The 20156-nt window shown below is 40.0% G+C and overlaps 1 protein-coding gene across 1 annotated transcript; it reads left to right on the top strand.

Moving 5' to 3' along the window:
* The first annotated feature begins 479 nt into the window (after positions 1-479).
* Positions 480-18347, top strand: ndfip2 (Nedd4 family interacting protein 2). Its single transcript, XM_080879002.1, has 8 exons — positions 480-724; positions 7049-7283; positions 8610-8740; positions 10205-10292; positions 10605-10729; positions 12734-12800; positions 12884-12989; positions 15410-18347. The coding sequence occupies exons 1-7, from the start codon at positions 698-700 to the stop codon at positions 12985-12987; spliced, it is 777 nt and encodes a 258-aa protein (XP_080735128.1). The 5' UTR covers positions 480-697; the 3' UTR covers positions 12988-12989; positions 15410-18347.
* Positions 18348-20156: the final 1809 nt, after the last annotated feature.

Below are 20156 nucleotides of genomic sequence, written 5' to 3'. Positions count from 1 at the left end.
GACAGCACTGAGCAGCTCCTTCAGTGGGAGACTGCGGCACCCACGGTGTGGGACGGAGAGATTTCGCAGGTCTTTCCTCCCCACTGCTGTCAGACTCCACAACAAAGACTTTAACTGAACAAACACACACATCCACACATGTGCAATAACACTAAGTGCAATAATCTTTTCTGGCATCGTTGTATTTTTACTCAGTTGTATATAGCATTCGTATTCTATTTTTATCTTATTGTATATTTTTATTCTATTTTATTCTACTGTATATAGTATATTATTTTATTCTATTCTGTACAGCTGTGTACTGTATTTATTCTTATTGTATTCTAATTTTTGCGTCATAACTTTTGCACTGTCCACTTCCTGCTGTGACAAAACAAATTTCCCACGTGTGGGACTAATAAAGGTTATCTTATCTTATCTTATCTTATACATTTTAGTTTGAAATATTTAACCGGAAGTGTGACATCTTTAGACTAGCTTGAAAGTGGGTGAAGGTTTTTACACAGAACGGTATTTTTCTGTGAATGCATTGTAGGTTGTAGCCATTTCTTTCATCGCTCAGAATCCGGTTCTTCAGCGTTGTGTCTGGAATCAACATCTCTTGCCCGTGACTCACACATCGGAGTAAACCCAAGTCTTATTTTTTTTTGATAGTTCTCACCGGCTGGCTCGTTTAGCCAGCTGAACCTAGTCGAAGATGGACCCAGCGAGCCGATACCAAGTGGTGAGTGGAAGCTGATCAAAACACCGTTTGATAGCTCGGCTTGCCACTCGTCACAGGCACCAGGCCCTTGCCAAAAAAATTAATGCTTATTGTTTGTATTGACTATTTAAAATGCGTTATGTGGGACAGACAAAAGCCGTAAAAAAAATCAAACTTTCACAAGTGTTGTGTTTTTCCCCTAAATTGGTTTTGCTATGGTACCCAGCCTTTGATTAGCCACCTCCGTTAGCTGGCCAGCCAAGAGTAGTCACGAAGGCCGTTTAAGTGAAAATGCTTTTAATAGCGCTACACACATAAAATACACTCTCTAACTTGTCGTTACATGTGTACATTAAAACAGAGGTGTAGTTACACGGTTTTTGGCAGCATAAATTCTGAGAAGCTTAGCTCTAAGTTAAGTGGTTAGCATAGGGATTTAGTAGCTGGCTCATATTAAATGTGGTAAGAGGGCCTTTTTCCCCTCTGGTTGTATTTTTTTAAAGCTGTATTTCCGGCTTAAACCGCAGCTTAAAGGGCTGGTACGAATCAAGAGAAAGGAATGACTGTGACAAATAAGTGTTAACGAACTAATTGTTCAGAAATATGACTTATATTATGTCTTCGCAGAATCATAAAATTCTATAGTAATGCAGGGAAAAACTAATGCTACTACTGTTAGTCAAAAACATTAATGGATGCCAGCCTCAGAGTATGGCTTCTTTGGTTGAACTGGCCTAAGCATGTGGAGTTTGTTCCTTCTCTTAATGTATTGTAACAGCAGTGTTGGTAAAACTTTGGAGTCAGCTATGAACCTTGGGACATAAAGTATGCTTTGTGCCTTGTATTCTGGTATTATGGCTGATAATCCCACAGCATATTCGGTATGAGCCAAGGCAAATCAGCAATGTCCTTTTTAACTTTTCAGCCCTGAACAAAGCAGCGATTCACACCAAGTTCTTTTTTTTGGTTTTTTTTGAAACTCCAGCACAATACAGTGGATTCTCAAGGATGGCTTGGATGTGGCCAAACGGATAAGTTATCTGATATTGTGGTTTGTGAAAGCAAACAAAAAATATACTAATAAAAACCCAGTGTTCATCACAGTATGCCTACACTGTCATCTCTTGCTCTGTTTCCTTTCTAAATAATACTACAGGTATGGGGCACTGCTGCTGTGAGGTTCAGGTGTATTTGGACACATGAGGAGGCTTGTGGCTATGTTGTTAAGATCTTATGTAATCCCCTGTGCTTGCGTGGGGGTGCAGTTATGCTTTGTCCTTGATTCTGAGCCAGTCGTCGGCCGCTCATTCACTTCCCTGCCTTGTTTGCTGACCCAGCGCTGGTGGAGGTTCAAAAGTCGGTTGGGACGGCCAAGATCTTAGTTTTTTAGAAGTCTATCGGTGTGGTAAACCAACAGATTTCACTGTGACTGTGCTTATTAAAGAAGCTATTTAGGTTTGTTAGTCACCTCTGGCTTTTCAACTTGCGTGATATCATTACTTATCACAAAGGGTGTTTCCCCTGTTTGTCGCGGTGTTTTACCACTGTTCGAAAACCACCATTACTTCATGGAAAAGGTTTCAAATGGTAGATTCGCCTTTCAAAAACATCATTTTAAGCAGATTATCAGAATTGTGGAATTCAGTCCTGCTGACGCAGAGTCAAAATGAGTTTCAAATGAAAACTTGCATAGCTTCAAGCTATGCAACTGAAGTTTGCTGCCTTTTTTTTTTTCTTCCAACTTTTTACATATAAAGCAATCATTTTGTTAATCAGGATTTTTTTTTTTCAGTACAATAATCATGAAGTGAAAATCATGACATGCTGCGTTTGTAATTTTTTTTTTTTTTTAAACCTTTTCAATCCTAAAGTAAAAATCTGATATCGGCACATGCTTAGTCAATATTTCTAATTGATAAATCCGACATGTAATGAAGCTGAATGTCAAACCCAAACTGCCTCAAGCTTTGCAGTGACATCAAATCAATCTGCTCTTGCTAACTGTAAACTTGGTGAATGTATCTGGCTCAAACATTAGAGGCAAGCGTGTTCTATTGCCTATTAGATCAACACAAGTCAGCAGAACAGCATACCAATTCACCCAACTAAAGGTATCACTGTAACTGTTTACTGACGATTGTGATCATTTAAAATTAAATTCATTGATTGTGTCAGTCACACAGATCATAATCTCATCAATAATTGTACTTTTTGTAAGCTTAGTCTTCAACATCATACTTTTGTATGTTGAGTTCAATTTAAGTTGCTTTCTTTGTTTTTTGCATGGCTGTCCCACCTAATATTCATATGTGACAAATGAGGTTCCAACTGACTTTTGGCAAATTGCAGTTCCATTTACACATTATGAAGGTTCAACAAGAGGATTGGACCTAAACATTAGTGGGCCATGGGAGTTTTGGGCTCTCACCCTAGTGAATGGCACCATACAACAAAACTATCATTAAATCTGCTGGTGCATGGTGTTGTTTCAGGCGAGTGATGTGCTTCTTGAGTTTGTTTGCAGGTTGAAGACACGAGTTGACCATTGTGGTGATTTTTACCACCATTTAAATGATCTATCAGTACAGAAGCATATACAGAGAAATGTTGCAAGTTTGTCTTTCTGAGGAAAATCTTTTAAAAAAAAAAGCCTGCAATTTCTTCACTTCTTGGTTTTCACTTCTCTTATATTATCGCTGGTATAAAAGATACAGAACTGTGGTGACGTCACCACTGACGTGCAAAGTGACCAGTGGAAATATATTGGATCCTTCGATTGCTCTGCTGTTTTTAATATAAACACGGTCCTGTAGAACAGCGGTATAGTGATCCACCCAAACTATTGCTATTACAATAATTATATTGATGATGAAAATCAAGAACTGAGGATTATTGTGAAAGTTGTCAGCTCAACTTAGATCAGTGTTTTTCCTGTGGTTCTGCCTCTTTGATTACAGGCACTTTACTGTGCTCTTGGGGAATTTGTTCTTGGACTTTAAACAAGCTAAACTTGCTTAACCACCTTGAGACAGCTTTTGTTATTCTTTGGGTTATCAGCATTCTGACGCACAATGAGTCTGTCAGGTTATCCTGCCAATCCTGGGTCACGTAGCACTGTCCTTAAAGTTACATGCAGTTTACTTAATTCTAAAACTACAATCTTATGCCTTTGGCCAGGAGCTGACTAGATTGAACTTTCTAATGGATGCCCTTTTGGAACAGAGGGGCGGAGGTGATTCCCTCTCGGTTATACTGTAACCATCATCTGTAATTTCAGAAGGTGTTTGGCTCTAAGACCTGACAAAAAAAATCTGCTTAGGCTTGTAGATGACCCTCTCAGATGTCGCGTGGTCTGTCATTAACTTATTACATGTAGATCACTTTTCCAGAAACCTTCCTCTGTTGACATATTGATGTGGCTTTATGTATCTGTGCTTGCTGTGTCAAACATTCTGTTTAGGGCAAACCGTACTGCTCTTACTCATTTTACTCCTCCTTACATGCAGGCTAAGGATATCACTGTAATTCAACATTTCTTAAGCTTCTACATACTGTAGCAGTTCATTTCTTTAGGGTTCAGATTGTGTTAGCTTTCATTGAGTACAGCTCTGACAGATGCCAAAGGGTAAAGACCAAGGATTAGTCTGTAATGCTTAGCTAAGGAATTAGAACTAAGCAAGAATAATGGAACCTGCCACCACTAAGAAAGTCTCCTATAGAGTGGTAATCACCTTTCACTGGGGTAATACAGTATTTAACTTTATCTGTGTTTTTGAAAGGGCTAAAGGCATAACTAATTATTAATGTCAGCACCCATCATGTTCCGAAGCAGTGGTGTGGGTGCCCTGGCAATGCTTCCCAGTGCTAACAGACATAAATGTGAAGTGGTAAGCAAGATGGAACATACAGTTAGCATAGTATAGCTGTTTTTGGATTGTTTGTATGTATGCAGTGTCAGAACTAACTCACATGTGCCCAATATTAAATTTGTAGTGCTATCAGAGCTAATGTTAGCCACACACTCTGGGTGTTTTCTTACTTTTACACTAGTTGATTACTCTAAATTTTCATTTTAGTTAGAAAACTAGTAGCTATTAGGGCTGAACGATTATGGAAAATAATCTAATTGCGATTTTTTTGCCCCAATATTGCGATTGCGATGCGATATGCGATTATTTTTTAAGGTCTTTGTCTTCTGTATTATTAAACAAAGACAAGCAATACATCATATAGTATGGCCAATACTATATTACATTAATTTTAAACTGTTCTTTCCTGGAAGACAGACCTCTGTTATGATGACATGAGGTGATGCATGAATTGATGACTGACATTTTTATTTAACTTCTTCAATCACAACAGTATATTTGAACATACACAATAGTTTATTTTTAGCTTACAAACATCTGAGCATAAAGTGCTGACAAGGAACCCTGGTGTAAACATTAAAATGAAAGTCAGTACAATGTGCAGATTGCAGAAATATACATAAAAAAAATCAGTGGCTTTACCACACTCAGTTTTTCGACATCTGTGAACTACTAGACAGTCATTCAATTAAAAAATAATATTAAATAAATAAAACTAATAAATAAAAAATACACACATCTTACTGATCTCTGCAGTCAGTAACATTACACATAAAGTGCAAACATAATAGCAATTGTATAAACACACACACAAACACGCCTTTAAAATTTAAAGGCGTGAAATTGGACGGTCTAGCCAATCAGAAGGCTAGTTCTGATTAGCGTCACCGCTGTCTCGGTGGAGTTTAATAAACTCGGCCGTCTGCTTCTTGCTATCTAAAATATAACCAGACACTGGTGTAAATTCTCGACTGTCTCATACTTCTGTTTAATAAGTTTTCTGTTTGACGTTTAGTCAGCTGTGTGAAAACCAAGGAGGAACCCACCCGGGGGATTAATAAAGTTTTATTTTATCTAATCTAATAACTTTAATCTCAGCCAAACCGATTTACTCACAAACAAACAAAACACTGAAAAAAGCCCAACGATAACATTTTTAGGTTGTCTAAGTGACTTATATATTACGTTTAACCCGAGCAGCGAAACTCCGCGGTGATCTGAAAATGATGTGCCGGGAGTTGTGCCGCTCTCGGCCGCATCAGTAACCCTCGAGCTCCCGGCTAGCTGTCGAGCTGGTGGGTAGCAGACGCCTCTGAAAACGTCGAAGCACTTTTGCAAATATGGGATATCTTGATAAACCGAGCAGATATTTGATGTTTACACAACTACTTTCTCGCCTGAAAATATGTTAAAAGTTTATTTTGTGACCCAGAAAGATTAGTATGAGTAATTTTAAAACTTAGTAGCGGCCGCCATTGCTGGAAACTGGAGTTTGGCTGGGCCGCGCTATGAATTCTGGGATATGGTAGTAATTTGGACAGCCTTCGGCGCGTCGCTGTTACGTAATCGGTCTACAAATGCGGCCTCAGGAGGATGCAGCCCATGAATTTGGACATGTCCAGAGTATAATCGCAGCCTTTGCGGTTAGAAAATTGCACTTGATCATGTCGCGATATTATCGCAAATGCGATATATCGTTCAGCCCTAGTAGCTATGCATGGATTTAACATCCTGACTCCATACATTTTCTCTGGAGGACTGGCATTTGCTGCTTTTTTGAGGTCACCAAAAAGTAAAAAAAAAAATTCCACTTTGAAGTGTTGCCCCCTTTAGCCACAACTTTTCAGCAAATAGTCCATACCGCCTCACCTTTATTAGTGAGACGGAATCCAAAAAACATGTCATTTTTACACTTTGTTTACCCCTGTTGTTTCACAGCTCGCTGAGCTTTGATTTTTCTACAAGTACTCTGGTGTTACACTGACAACTTCTTCTGTCAGATGCTTATATTTGAAAACAACCTAAAGCACTCAAAATGAGACTGAAACATACATGTTCAGATTGTTTGTTTATGTTTACCTGACTGATACAACAACTAACTTGTCCGTACATTGCTATAGGTGCGTGTTTTGTTGTTTAGACTGGCCATAGCTTCCCAACTTTGGGCCTCCCTTTGAGAGCGAAACCAGAGTTTGATTTATATATATTTTTTTGATTCATATATATATATACACACATACATATACATGAATGAAAATATTGAAATCTTTTGCTTTCTGGTTTGTTATTTCAGTCGACTGGCAGCTGTTTTTATGCAGTCAGAAGAATTGGAGTTTTCAGACTTTGAAACTGCCAACACTCTGGTGCTTTCTTCTCAAGTCTTTCAGAGATGTAGGACGAGAGTGTGTGCATGTGTGCATTCCCCTTGAGCAGCAGCATTGGTTTTGGCTGATGATCTGCTTCTTGTTATATTCAGTTGCACAATGAGGACGACTCTTCGGAGGCCGGCGCCAGCGAGCCACAGCCGTGCACTTCTGCCACAGCCCAGCCCGGCACATCCGGCCAGGACCAGAGTCAGACTCGGGTGAGCCCGACCCCAGTCCCCGCGGCAGGGGAAGCATCGGGTGTGAGGACTCAGGGGGAGGCAGTGGACACGGCACCACCTCCATATGCTTCCATCGACTTGGGAGCAAATGCTGCAGCACCACCTGGTACTAATTTGACTTTAATTGCACACAGAGTTTGGTCTGATTGCAGCTCTGTGGTGACTATTTGGAGTGTTTGTAGCTTTGAGTCACTTTAGTTTCCAGGACGGTCTCAGAGCGTTATAGGAAGTGCACAGCTCCGCTTAGGGCTGCTCAATTAATCGAATTTTAATCACGATTACGATCTGGGCTTTCAACGATCATTAAAAATGACTGAGCCGATTATTAGCCCCTCCCTCATTTATCCGCGACACCTTAAAGGCCGGTCCGTGAAAATATTGTCGGGCATAAACCGTCCGTGGCGCAAAAAAGGTTGGAGACCGCTGATTAAGAGGACCCGAGGGAAGCTCGGAAAGCTAAGCAGAAGTTATTTGGAGAGTGACTGCCGTTGGTTGAAAAGAGAGTTTAAAAACAAACTTCAGTGGTGTTGCACACTATTTTATATTATTTTTTTAAAGTCATTGTTAACCCTTTAAAGCCGGTCAGAGCTGCACGCTCCGTTTTGTGTAACTATTGTTAAATCCCTGTAGAACCTGAACCGTGTAAGCTAGCGCAATAATTTGTTTTGCATATGAAACCGGAGGAGTTGTACTTACATCTGATGCCATCAGCTTGTCCTCGGTCACGATTTCCTTCCACATATAGCTTTGCAAAAATTGCATAAAAAGCGCTTGCAGGAACAAAAACATAATATTCCAGAAACACGCTTTGCGTTTCCTATCAGCTGTTCGTAACACTTCCCACAGTGAAATGATGCACCTGCTGTTTTCTTTGCAAATTTGCATCATAGGATTGTTTTTTGTTTTTCCTGCAGTATATAAAAATTGGTGTATTTCCAAAATAAAACTATGAAGACACTCAAAATAAATTTCCTGTTGTTGTAAACTATTTTTTGCAACTTTATTGTATTTAAAGTTTTGAGGGATAAACCTCTTAAATTTCTCCAAGTAGAAATATATGTAAACAAAACAAAAGCGATTTTCAATTTTTTTTGTAGTTTATTGCACTTTTTTGCAATTTATGTAATTACTATGGACTTAATGCATACATATTATTAAAATATGGGCTATAACAGTTGTATTGATGTATAGCAACTTGAAATGCTCCCACAAATGGCACTACAGCATGTAAAAAAATAATATAAGCTCTGGTGGACTTGGTTCTATAGTAGGTCTTAAAGGGTTAAATAAATATCGTCAAATAATCGTGATCTCAATTTCAGTGAAAATAATCGTGATTATCATTTTTGCCATAATCGAGCAGCCCTAGCTCCGCTTTGATCCTGCGTGCTTTCTGTCCTTTTCTTACTTTTTTCCTCCTCTCTCTCAACAGAGACTAGTTTCCGAGGTGACTTCCCTGTGCCGCCACCCTACAGCGTTGCCACCTCATTGCCCACATACGATGAAGCAGAGAAGGCCAAAGCAGCTGCCATGGCTGCCTCAGCAGTGGAGGTGATGCCACGGGTAAGGAGCCCTGCTCACACACGGTCGCCCTCTCAGATCCCCTCTTATTATTCTTGGGTTAAAGTTCTTCCACTGAAACATTCTTGTGGTTACTGGTCTTTGGTCTGGGTGTGGTTCACCTCAAAGTAGGGCTGGGCGATATGGCCTAAAATTCATATCGCGATATAATCTGAAGCGCGATATAATCTGAAGCACGTGGGGTAACGATATATATCACGATATATTCTTTTCTTCTGTATAACGTATTTTCCACACTATAAGGCACACTTAAAATCCTTTAATTTTCTCAAAAATCGAGAGTGTGCCTTATGTATGAATTCTGGTTGTGCTTACTGACTTCGAACTGATTTCTGCGTGCAGAAATCTGTTAAAAAATGTTTTAGTACAACTTTGGTAAGCCGCACTGCTTGATGGATTGTCAGAGCATTACGGCTGCCGTAGTGGGGAGCTTCGCGGCGTAATCTGGGTCCAAAGCGCCGTCTGCTTCAGGTCCCAAAGTCAAACGAACACTGAGAGTTAAAGAGTTAAAAACATGACATACCATGTTCTGACTGAGAGATTTTGAAACAAATTAAAACGTACAGCTCTGCTACCACTTCCGACATAAATGAAGACAGAAAACTAAACAGCAGTGGCGTTTGCAGGGTTACTGAAGTTGGACTACCTGGTATATAATGTTGTACCATGTATGTTAGCATAACATTAGCACAGTGAAGCTGGAGGATGAACCCCAACTTTTTTTCCACTTATTAAAAGTTAACGTGAGGGATTCTGGTGGTCAGGGACAAATGCAATCGCATAGCAAGATGCTATACACGGGCCAAACTTCAGTCAGGAGAACAACTGAGATTATTCATCCACAATATGAGGTTGGTTATTAATATAGTGTAACAACATGGGAATAGAACAGCTGCGAGAGAATTCAACATTAATGAATCAATGTTACGGAAGTGGAGGAAGCGCAGTTTTTGGCTTTCCCCATATTTCACAAGTGCTTCATCTCTTTGCTATGACTGTCGGCATAATTTGCAGATGATAATGGTTGTAGCCACTGCGATGCTTTCGACCAAAACAGGCGCAGCTTGATGACATCATCAACATGCGCTGTCGCGATAGAGCGGTATAGTCAAAATCTCTATCGTTGGCCAAATTTATATCGTTTCTATCGTATATCGTTTATATCGCCCACCCCTACCTCAAAGCATGCCAGAAAATTTTTGTCTTGACTACCCCACGCTTGTGACACTCCGGACCAAAGTAAATGCTGAAAGGCTTTATTTCTACCAGCTCTGAGTCTTCCCATTCAGAACAAGTAAAACTGCATTTCAGTTAACTTGAATTTATGCTCTGAGCACGTTATATCAGCACTTTAAAGGTTATTGTTAAGGTGACTTACTAATTCCAAAATACATTATGACTTTTAAAATAATATAACATTTGTACGTCTGTGTGTGTCCGTGTAAGGATGATGACTTCCCTCCCAGAGACGACTTCAGTGACGCCGATCAGCTCCGAGTGGGTAACGACGGGATCTTCATGTTGGCCTTTTTTAGTGAGTCTCGTGTTTTCTTTTGTTTGCTTATTTATGTGCAAAGTAAAGAGACCTGGTAGCAGCTCTGTTTGCTTTGCCCAGATTGCAACACACTCGTAAAACAGCATGTGACTCCCTGATAACAGATGAATTAACCCTCGAGTCTCACTCATAATTCAGTGGATAAACATTTAGAGAGACGCTCAAATCCAATGAGACTGTTGTTACTTTTAGATTTTTAACATATAATTTTAAAAAAAATCCACTGCTGATTTCAAAGTGAAAGTCACTTAGATGCCCAAATAAAAACAAGTCTTCCTGATGTTCCTTCAGTGGCCTTCCTGTTCAACTGGATTGGGTTCTGCCTGTCGTTCTGTCTGACCAACACCATTGCGGGGCGCTATGGGGCCATCTGCGGCTTCGGCCTTTCCCTCATCAAGTGGATTCTCATTGTCAGGGTATGTTTTTCCACTGTTTGTTTGTTGTGTTTGAACGATGGAGGTCAGTGTTACACACGAGGATCAGGGTTTAACGAAAAGTTGAGCAACTCAACAGCAATCTTGGAAAGAATCTGTGCAGTTTGTTTGTTTTTTTAAAACTTATATCTAAGTGAATGAGAATGCAGCCATTACTGAACATTTGAATATTATTCTCCTACAGCTACACCATGTTGTGGATGTTTTCCATTAAATAAAGCCTGCAGACAAGCGGTGAGCGGTAGCTAACATTCTTTAATCACAAACAAAGAACAGAAAACCAAGCTTGGTGGAGAGCCTGCATGATCGTGGGGCAGACGGTCAGCAGAGTCTCACTGAGCCTAGCATGGCTCTCAGTTAAATACCTTCTCCAGGAACAAAAGGCAGTACACAGCTGTTTCACACCTTAAGGTTCACACTCCCTTGCTACCTCCCAGAGTCCTCAAAGAGAGAAAAGATTCTTCCTGTGGACTTGTCTGCTTCCCCCAACTTCCTTACCAGACCCCCACCATCTGTCTAACTGTATGAGTGTGAGACATGTTAAAATCTAGTGGCGCTAAGGCATTATACAATAAAATAATGTGATCAATACATAAATAAAAGAAATTCCTATACAACCACGTGAACCTCTGAGCAGTGCTACAGGATTAGCTTTTTGGGGACGAGTCTCAGTGTCGTAGACCCAAAGACTTTGACCTTGAGGGCTTTGGACCGTACTGCTGCCAAGCCGTGAACTAAATGAGGTTTCTCTGTCAGACACTCTGAGTCCTTTACACACTCTCTCCAAATCACCATTCCCGCATAGTTTGTCTAAGGGTGTTACCCAGAGTTCATAGCCCTTTTATGTTAAACACAAGGTTGGTAGGTAATGGGGGGAAAATGGCAATGTCATACGCTCTGCTCCTCTGTGCACAACTACTACTGCAGAGGCTCATACAGTGTTCATACCATTACCAGCCTCTGGCAAACAATCAGCTCGTGCTACTGAGCAGACGACCTGCTGATCTGCATCCTCAGTCATTCTGGTGTTCTGGCTTTGAAACGCGAAAGATTGACATAAATCTGTAATATTCTTTGTTGTTTGGAAGTTTCATCAGTTGGGTTGACAAAGACTAAGTCTAATGTGGTCTACAGGCGAGAGTTTAATTGTGCTCGCAGTAGAAGGAGCATTATTATATCAGTTGGGAGCTGCAGCTGAAAAGCTCTCAAGCTGGTGGTGGTATTTGTGATGTTTCATTTCCTTTGCACATGTCTTTGAAGTTTGCAGAGTGTTGTTGCTATTATTATATCTTTTCATTTGTGAAGGTCAAAAGTCTCACTGGGATTAAAAAACCTCCCCCAGGAATGACGTGGCCAAGAGGCCAGCAGAGCCCTGAGAGCTGTTCAGAGTAAGCTCAGGACCTGCGACGCCCGTGCTTCCTGTCTCATTGTTGTAGGTTGAGATATCGAGAGCGAGTCTGATTTGGGCGTCTGATAGAACTGCAGCTGCTGCTGCGGAAGAACTCACAGGGGGACATTAAACACACTTAAAAACAATGCTAACTGCATCCTGTGTTAATGTCTGCACACTCATGCCCTTACCCGTGTGTGTGTGTGTGTGTGTGTGTGTGTGTGTGTTAGGGTGACCTTGAGGTTTGACTTTTTTTTTTTTTTTTTTTTAAATGTCATATTTCTGTTTTCAGAGATTGCCCTGTTTATACACAGCTGTCATTTTCCACACAACACATTTAGCAATATTTTCATTCATGCACTAGTCAAAGTAAGCAGATTTCATACCATCCCCGGTCCTCATATAACTGTTTTTTTTTTTTTTAATCTATAGTGTGAGAGCACATGACTGCTGGTCAGGCTTCATCGATGTGGGATTTGTATTTTTTAATGGACTTTATGAGAGAGCGTCACTTTGTATAAAGAGCAAATTAGACACAGCAATTGTTTCCTTCTGATAACACTAAAGCCAAACTCTCTCTTCCTGTGTGTGTCCAGTTCTCAGACTACTTCACTGGCTACTTCAACGGTCAGTACTGGCTGTGGTGGATCTTCCTGCTGCTCGGTGAGTGCGCTGCAGTCAGTAATCGTCCCTAAAAGCCAAAAAGCCTCCGTGTCAGAGTGACTTCATGATTCTCTCTCCCACAGGTCTCCTGCTGTTCTTCAGAGGTTTTGTGAACTATCTAAAAGTTCGCAATATGTCAGAGAACATGGCCACATCTCATAGAACACGCCTCTTCTTCCTCTACTAAAGGTATCAAAATCTTTGTATTGAGCTGGCTCTGTTCAACTGGATCAGAGTTTTTCAGTATGTGAAGTATTCAGGTCTGCATTTGTTTTCTAGGTGTTTGGTTTACAGCTCCAGCTTAAACTGGGGAGGTTTGATGAGATGAAGTCAGGACTAGAGTCTTTCAGGGTCTCGTTCGTGAATGTGGTAGGCGCAGAGCTGACAGGTGGCTGTGGTAAAGACATGGCATGTCAGCGGAACTGTTGGTCGACCTACATGCAGAGTTTTTTTTCCCCTGTGGCTGTGAGCTGTGGGAGCTGTGGGAACTGAGTGAACGAATAACCCAGCCAAGACTCGTGACATGTGTCTCAGCACCTCGCTGCTGCTGATAGACCCTGTGCATGAGAAAATGCTAACTTCCTGGTTTGAGACCAGATGTGGGGTTGTACATTTCCGGTAGCTTTACTTTGCGGTCAATCGCTACTACGAAGATATACTCCAAAATCATGTCCAAAACTCGAAAACGGAAAGATCGCGTTAAGTTACAAAGAGCAGAAGGTGGGAACACTCGCCACTGTTGTGTCATAAAAAATCTAATGATCAATTTTGACGTTTAAAGAGTTTAGATCAATCAGTTGTTTACATCACTCAACACAAGCAGAACTGCATTACTGCAGCAGAAGACACATCGTCCACATTCAGAAGCACATCTCTGTATAGTGACAGTTATTATGATTTAAACAGGCAAATGTTCAGCATTCAAACCACAGGTGAAGAATAGTCAAACCAGATGTTTCCCTGTTATGTCGATATCAGCTAGTCAAGTACACACCTACACAGCATGTCAACAAACTGTGAAAAAAAGCCACACAAAAAATGAACGATTGCTGGTAACGTTTTCTATGCATTAGTATTTACGAAGGGTATGTTGTGACTTACCTTCACAATTACAGTGGTCCCTCGCTATAACGCGGTTCACCTTTCACCTCGCTGTTTCGCAGATTTTTTAGTGCAAGTTTGCATGTTTATTTATTTTTTTTTACATCACATTGTGTCCTGATCGCTGCAGACGATCTCCTCCGTGACGTCTCTCCTGTACAGTACAGAATCGCTGCATCGATCGCTAGCAGTGTGACTCTGAAGTGCAGTACGTTATGTCCACGATGTCCACGAAACGTTTTGCATCGTCAAAAAATAAAATTGGCTACTTGATTTCACCTATCACAGGTTATTTTTTAGAACATAACACCCGCGATAAACGAGGGACCGCTGAGAAATATAACATTTGAATCCCTTTTCTCTTTTGCTCTGAGGCGCGGGGGAAAAAATATCGACAAGTCGATGAACATCATTTACATATATATTGGGTATATGCCCAAGACATCTATTGAAATGTAAATCGCCGCTTGATTCATTCATTTGCTTAACTTGTTTTGGACCGTAAACAAGGCGCGAATAGGACACCGGAAACAAAGCTCCCCACAGGAGTTTCCGCACCGGAAGTAGCATATGCTAACGTGCACACAGTCTACTGGCCACTTTGCAGAATTAAAGCCTGGTGAGCAGCTGCACCTGTACAGAGGATCTGTACCTGGAAGAGAACGAGACAGGAGAGTTGCTTTCCAAGTTAAACGCAGCTTAAAGCAGCACATAGCTATTATCTTCAGCTCAGGTGATCTTTGTCAGTTCTAAAATTAGACACAGCCCCATTCATGGTAATCCTTTCATGATGTAATTACAGATGATCGTCATTTAAAAACAGAAAAACGCACCATTCTCCAAAAAGCCAGCAGCACACAGCTCCTGCTGATAGATTGAAAAGTGTGCTGAACAGTGGACACTTCTGTGTGTTCCTGGGTTCACTTCAGCCGGTTATGTTAGAACCTCTGTCTGCTCTGTGGCTGGTTCAAGGGCCAACAACAACACAAGTAAGAGTAGCCCACAAACTGGTTGGTCCATATATGTTTGGCACCGCCTAAACAGTAAACAGCTGCAGCGTGTAGACAACTTGGAGTAAAGCACAGGCTCTACACGGGACCAGTACAGGGTTACTGCACCACGCCACAGTGAGTTTCAGTGATCATTTTACACCATGTGCTGAAATCTAGAGCCAACGTCACAACATCTCTTATCTTTGGAAGTGTCACAATTTAGTCAGCGGAAGTCATAGTCACACGAGCCCTGAGGTTCTTTGTTCAAGGTCGTGAATGCTGAAGCTTCACGACTCATGTTTAGTGTACAAATGTTTACAGTGTCCACCTGACAGTGGACAGTGCCAGTTTGTACAGTGTGTGAGAAACATAGTGTCCAGATAAAGGTCATCAGGACGGATGTGCAGTTTAAAGGTGGTACTGATGCACTTAGACAGGAAGTTGCAGATCAGATATGTTCTCATGTTTAATAACTGTCACTGTTCGCCCCTAATGTGTGGAATTCATTCCCTCCAGGTTCTCCGTGCCGTCACCGCTCCATTCCAATGTGAACGTCCTTCCCTCCCCCTTGAATGACCTGACTAAAGAGCCTTGCAGTGAAGAGAGGAGATGGGGAAGGAATGGAGGAAAAGATGTAGGGAGAAAGAGTTACCAGTTTCATTAAAAGTAAAACACGGCTCAGCTCTGAAGCAGCTGCTTCAGAGCTGAGCTGAAAAATCCGACTTTGATGATCACGTCTCATCCCTGGCCCTTTTTGCCCCCCCCCCCCCCCCCCCCCCCACCCCCCCCCCCACCCCACCCCCACTTCATTTTCCTTTGATTCAAAGCTTTTCACACTGTCTTCTCTTGGATCATGTGACGGAAACACCAGACCAGCTCATGTGTCACACAAACCTGGCCTGAGGCGAATTTAAGAGTTAACATTTATTCACAAAGCACAACAAAACAGTGTAGGATGTACATAAAAATAGCTTTGGCAGTTCTAAGCTAGCTTATGTGATGCCATGCGGTGACAGCAGTGTTAACAGCTTAAAGCTGAATCACAAAACCTTCATGACTATAAAGTAACATTTGGAATTTTAAAAAAGAAACCGTGTAGGAGGTGAAAACCCATTATGAGACTTTGATATTCAGATTTCCCCTCCAACAGCCTTGTTTGTCTCACTTGAAACAAACAGGAATTAAGGATTCAAACTGACAGACCTTTTAGTTACTCGTGGAATTTTAAAACACACCACTGTTTACTTTATATGGTTTTATTATAAAATGAATAGAATTCATGGCACATTAATGTTAAAAATAATGTAGTTAAAAGTAGCATGAAATACATTAATTATTTAACAAAAACATTAAAATAATACTAGCGGTGTGTTTAAAAATTCCCTGATGATTGTTTCATGAACTTCTCTTGAGCTTGAACTAAGCACTAGTTTTGCCGTATTATTTAAGCTTAGGGTGTTATAATGAAGTCTTAATTTAACGCTGGTGTAGCAGTTTGACAGCGCCAGTCCTTTTTCGTCATCTCAGATTTTCTTCAAATCAAATTTATGCAACAGTTTCCATTATAAGGGCACTCAGAACCGAACACCGAAGCTCTGCTTAGCTAGAATTGGCTCAAAATATAATAAATAATATAACTTTTCCCCCCCTTTTTTTCAGTCGGTTAAGTTGGGGCTCTGAGCCAATGGAAGGTGTTTGAAATTGCAAACTGGAATCTTCTATTATAATAATTTAAGATAATACAGGTGCCAAAAATTTGCATCAGCAATAACGGCACTCTGGACTGATATCAGTCACTGGCAAATATTTACTGATGATGTCACATTGGATGTGTGATGAAGAGCTTGAAACCTTTAATGACAAACCAGAAGCTTTTCTTAAAACGATATCAGATAACATGTGCTGGCAGAAACTTAGCATTGGCTAATATTGGCTCTATTGACTGATATCAGGAATGACAGCCACAGATATTTATGCATTATCCACCAATTAATTACAGTATGAAAACCTAAATAATTCAACTATAAAACAGTGAAGGGGGAAAGGAATGAGAACAAAAGCAAATTTAAAATGCAAAAAAAGTGGTTGTTTTTAAAAAATAAATAAATTGACGAGTCATACTGATGCTGTTTCTACTTTTACTGTTTCCCTCTGTGTTCTGTGTCATAAACAGAGCTTCCTTGTTTAAAAAACAAAAACAGAAAAACTTTGAAGTTTTCCATGGTTGAGTCATGTGACCGACTGAATATCTGCTGATATTCCTGGTATCAGTCAGTAAAGCCAATATCAGCCGATACGGGTTACCTGCTGATATCGGTGCATCTGATATTACTCGAATAAAAGCTTCTTGTTTATCTTGTTTTTCATTGCAGCGACTTTCCCTTAGAAACGATGGAAACATTTGCACCAGCAGATTTCCTGAATTGATTTTTTTTTTTTTAATCTCCTTTCCCTCAATAACAATCATTAATCAGCCTTTTTTTTTTTTTTTTTTTTTTTTTTTTTTTGGTAACATTTTTGAATCAAAGAAAAATGAACAGCTTTCATTAATTAATTAATTTATTATTTTTGGGTTAAACAAAAAAACCCAACCCTCACTATTTCACAGCACAAGTTCACCTCATCTCGGTCGGCAGTGAAACGGCTGCCTTTTCATTTTCAAAACTGTCTGTTTTCTACAGAGGCACTAACCAACGAGAGCTCGGTGGGAAAAGTTTGTTTTCAGGCTGCTACGGTCAGATCAGTAGAAAGTGACCCTAAAGTGGGCCTCGTATGCATCTCCTGCTTCGGTGCTGTTGAAGTTTAAAACGATAATAAGCATTTTTACATAGAGGGCAGCGACATGCCAGGCTCGAGGAGAAACTCCTTGAAATACACGAGTCTTATGCAATTTACTCAATTGTAATGACCTACGATTATTGTGGCTTTAAGGTCCTGTGATAATGAAGTAGACGTAGTTGAGTAGTTTAATCAGAGACTGAGATCCAGTTGTGACATCAGGGAGTGAAATGGCTGTTATTGGACAAGCTGGTTCTGCATGACCTGCATGACTCGGACAAAAGCCAACACACGGATCTCTCTGAGGTTTCAGCTTTTCTGATTACATTTAGGATTTCTTCCTCTTTCTTTTCATGGCGTGAGAAGCTTTCAGTGATGTGACTCCTTTTTTTTTTTTTTTTTTAATAAATCAATGTTAGCTGACGTTGTGACTTCCAGTGAGTGCGATGACGGCGATGAAGTCTGGGGACACGCTGTTGCGTCTTGAATATGGAGCCTGACTGGACAAAGAAAAATAAACTTTTTTTTTTGTTTTGTTTAAGTAATTATTATTTTTGTCATTAAGAAAAGAGAAGTGTATATACCAGATTATGCCAATTCAGAATATTTGCACTTTGAAGAACTTCTGTACAGTATGATTTATGAATCTGCAAAACTGGATCTGGGTTTAGAAAAAGGTTTTCTTCAGCCATCATTGAATTCTTAAATCATCCCAAGTGGAGAATTTGCCTTTTGCACTTTTTATTTTTGAAAATAATGTGTGTGTGTGTGTGTGTGTGTGTGTGTGTGTGTGTGTGTGTGTGTGTGTGTGTGTGTGTGTGTGTGTGTGTGTGTGTGTGTGTGTGTGTGTGTGTGTGTGTGTGTGTGTGTGTGTCTCATCGCTTTTAGCCTAAACTGTGACAGCTTGAGAATTGCCAAACTTTTTTTATTATCTTTTCGACTCTCATCATATCCCACTAAAGCCTCTTTCAGCAATATTCTGATCTTTTGGTGAATTGATGCTCTGCTGCATGATTTTCCCTCCCAAATGAGTGGGTAATGTTAGGATTAATCTAGTGCAAAATATTTCTCTTTGTATATAAATGAGGGGAAAAACGAGGCGGCAGCCACACTGTTTCTCTTGTCCAAAATATGTCCAAGTAACATGTTCTGAAGCGGTTGTTATGCATTTATTATAACTGGAATAATGATGACAAATAAATAATGTGTTTCAAAAATAAGAATAAAGTTCAAAAGTCTGCCACTTACATTTTATGTTGGCGTCTGCTTAAACTCATTTGGCAGTATTACTTACACTGTTCCACTTACAGGTTACGGGGTTAACATGCTACTGTCCTGTCAGATACTTGAGTTTCTGTGATCTCGACATCATCAGCGTCATTTTGTTTTTCTCCCGCTGACTTCTTTGGTATAATTTCCTGGTTCTGGCGTCACAGGGATAAAGCTTTCCCAAGTAAATTATAAAAATCTGAGAGCTAATCTGCCAGGTAAAGCCTGTGTATCATCTTTATTGCTTATCACCACACAAAGCTTTACCCAGAATGAAAGCTGACACAGGATATCTGCTCAAGATGAGTCGCACACAGAAAGTGAAAACACCCACAGGTGCTGATTCAGCTTTAAAAATCAAGAAGGTCGCTTGAAGATCATTTGAGGTCACCGGTCCAAAGGTGAAGCACGATTCGCACCTTTCATCAGGATAATGATTGCAAGCTACCGAGCAACGTCTCACAATAAAGGGCGATGCAAATCTAAAGTTAAAGCCAATGAAGGGATCATGAATAGATGCCTAAAGTTGTAACACAATCTAAAATATATTTAAAAACAATCCTGAAATGACACAAATTAATATTAGGAAGTAAAAAGTGCCAGAAAAGCTGAGGTATTAAACCTGGAGGGGATTTTAATCCTCTCTAACGCTGAATGGGATTGCAGGTTGAAGTCTTTCTTCAAATAATGACATTCAAACAGTTGTTATATAATACACCTACATATATCTATTAATACATTCATGTATTAATACATTCAAGTTCATTTTCATGTAGCTTGGAATACCAATTTTAAGTTACAGATGTATTCAATTTTTCATTATCTCTAAAGCTGAAAGCAAAGGTTAAAAATAAATGAATGTTTTCACCAACTCCACTAGATGGAGCCAAAGATTTATAGTTTATGTAGGTCAACGCGTCCCATCAGGAGAGAACCTCAACTGCCTTTTTTATGTCTGCAGCTAAGTTCCTATTAACATAATTTAAACCTCATGCCCATAAAAATGAAAACTAAAAAAACCCTTCATATATCACTGCCTCTGGATTTTTTTTATTTTTTTTAGCTCTTGTCATCAAAATGCAACAAGTTAGAAATTGAATTTTACAATGATGTTTGTGCTTTCTTGGAAAGAAACATGTTTTTTCCCCCCTATTTTTATTTTAGTTGTGAATCTAGTCAGATTCAAATTTGTTTTATAGTCAGACATGGGCTTCGA

This window comes from Rhamphochromis sp. 'chilingali' (assembly GCF_963969265.1).
Source record: "Rhamphochromis sp. 'chilingali' genome assembly, chromosome: 3".
NCBI lineage: Eukaryota > Metazoa > Chordata > Actinopteri > Cichliformes > Cichlidae > Rhamphochromis > Rhamphochromis sp. 'chilingali'.
The sequence above is the reverse complement of the archived record's forward strand: the minus strand, read 5'-3'. Positions and strand labels throughout refer to the sequence as shown.

Bases quoted from the DNA above. Each gene is read 5' to 3' on its own strand.
- ndfip2 (XM_080879002.1), top strand. From the start codon at position 698: ATGGACCCAGCGAGCCGATACCAAGTG. The intron at 8,741-10,204 runs GTAAGGAGCCCT...TGTCCGTGTAAG, and splicing joins CAGTGGAGGTGATGCCACGG to GATGATGACTTCCCTCCCAG. The intron at 10,293-10,604 runs GTGAGTCTCGTG...ATGTTCCTTCAG, and splicing joins CTTCATGTTGGCCTTTTTTA to TGGCCTTCCTGTTCAACTGG.